This window comes from Pteropus vampyrus, unplaced genomic scaffold, assembly GCF_000151845.1.
Source record: "Pteropus vampyrus isolate Shadow unplaced genomic scaffold, Pvam_2.0 Scaffold93, whole genome shotgun sequence".
Lineage (NCBI taxonomy): Eukaryota > Metazoa > Chordata > Mammalia > Chiroptera > Pteropodidae > Pteropus > Pteropus vampyrus.
Window position 1 is genome coordinate 1,796,277 of NW_011888874.1, and position 2,131 is coordinate 1,798,407.

Sequence of the window (2,131 nt, forward strand, 5' to 3'; positions counted from 1 at the left end):
ATATACAGCGTGGTCAGCCCCGAGCACTATCAAAAAGTAAGCGGCTACTGCAGGGGCATCACGCTGGTGGCCTACACGACGGCCGCGGTGCTGGCCCAGCTCTTGGTGTCCCTGGCCAAAATATCGTACTTTTACCTCAACGTCATATCCCTGGTCTCTGTCTCCATGGCCTTCCTTTTCTCACTTTGTCTACCGATGCCCAAGAAAAGCATGTTTTTTCACGCAAAACCCAGCAAAGAAGTACAGAAGCCATCGAGCACGGATGCAGTGATAGAGGAACCTCATGAGGGCAGAACATCAGGCTGTGACGAGGAGAAGCCCACTTCGGAGACACCCGCCACTTCGGGGAAGCTGGATGATGGCCAGTGGAGTGGCCCGAAGCCAGGAAATGTGGCTTTGAGAGTTTTCATGCAGTGGTTCCAAGACCTGAAAGAGTGCTACTCTTCAAAGCGTCTTTTTTACTGGTCCCTGTGGTGGGCTCTTTCCACAGCAGGTTATAACCAGATTTTGAACTATGTTCAAGTCCTGTGGGAATACAAGGCACCGTCCCAAAATTCTTTTGTCTATAATGGAGCAGTAGAAGCTATCGCAACCTTTGGAGGCAAGTAAACATTGGTTGATCTTTCTCTGATGGGCTACCCCCATTAAGTTCTTTTTTCTAGTTGCTAAACTTCTCCATGACGGTAAATTAGGTCTGTTCGGAGGGCATACTAATCTTTTTTAGAAATGAAAGGCACTGGGAAAGGAAAAATAGGAAAATGACATTTCTGTGTAGTACGTTAGTTACAACGACTTACTCAGGAGCTCAGAATTGAGCACCAATTAAATTCTTGCCAAATTCCTAAGATTCCATTTCGTCATGAGGAAAGTGTTATAATGCCCCATTCTTCTAAGATTGTTTTTACTGTCAAAAGGCAAATATTTTTTAAAATGAATTGAACTATTAAGGCTTCTAAATTATCATCGGAAGAGCTTTTGTTAAAAAGAATTTGATTTAGCTAGCACCCACCTTGAGCCATTCTAAGCTACACATCCAGAATGTTCAAGAGTCGCTTTCTTATGAGATTTAAATGAGTGGAAGACACATGAGAGTCAGGATTCTAATATCAGCGGGAAATCGGCCTTTGCAGTCCACTCTACAATAAATATTTATATCCTGGTAAGTGGAAACTTAAATGTCAAATGAGACTTTGAAGCTATTCTCTAGGAAGCAGGAGATTCCACACCCTTATTTACAAAAGTTTCGGAAAACTTGGGTGGCGTCTGTTTATCGTTGTCTTCCCTTTGGGAGACTTCAGTTTAACTCTTGGAAACCACAGCTGTGCTGAAATTGGTTCACTGAAATTATTTCTCCACATTCTAAATTCTAGAGGGGAAAATAGTTTTACTGCTTTTTCAGTCATAGTTCTTTTCCAGATCACTCAGAGAAATTTTAAACAAATAGTTTTCATTTTGTTTAAGAGACTCGTAATTACTAATCCTAATTACTGTCAATTAGTCAATCTCTTCAACTCTATCAATCAGCATAGATCTGTTTACCTAAACCCTCATGTAAATTAGGCCAGATTTTGATGATATTAAGGCAGAGACTAGAGTTGAAATGAAGATTAGTAAAGGTTAATAATAATGACTAGAATTTACCACCCAGAGCCACACTTAAGTCACCCATCATTGGAAAACACTACGAAAAACAATACAGAAAGGCAAATACAGACGGGGCACACGTATTCCCAGAGCGATTGTTTCGTCTTTTTTTTTATCCCTGTTCTTAGTGTGTTGAATTAAATGACTTGGTTTATGTCTCTTTTCTCTCCACTCTGCATGGTTAGGAACCTGTCTGGTCCCCTCTGCCTAGTATGGTGCTTGGCATGTAGTTGATGCTCATTAAAACAGCGACAACTGGAAAAAAAAATAGTGAAAACTAAATGACTGAAAGAATAGGAAGCGAAGAGAGAAGGAAACCATGGCTGAGAAAAGAACAGATTCACATTTAGATGGATCTCACTATTTTCTCTAACTCCGAAAGCAATATATTCATCTTTTAGAATTCCCCGAGATCTGAGTTTTCAAGAAAGCATGTTGTTATTTCCCACGTGCGAAGTCACTATGTTTGATCCCCCTTAATGCTTCT

At 40.7% G+C, this 2,131-nt stretch overlaps 1 protein-coding gene across 1 annotated transcript in view; it reads left to right on the forward strand.

Moving 5' to 3' along the window:
* The window catches only part of LOC105294741 (thiamine transporter 2), an 18,969-nt gene that overhangs the window by 12,630 nt on the left and 4,208 nt on the right, over positions 1-2,131 (forward strand). Inside the window, 1 exon segment of the mRNA XM_011364057.2 lies at positions 302-601. Coding sequence (XP_011362359.2) covers positions 302-601 — 300 coding nt within the window.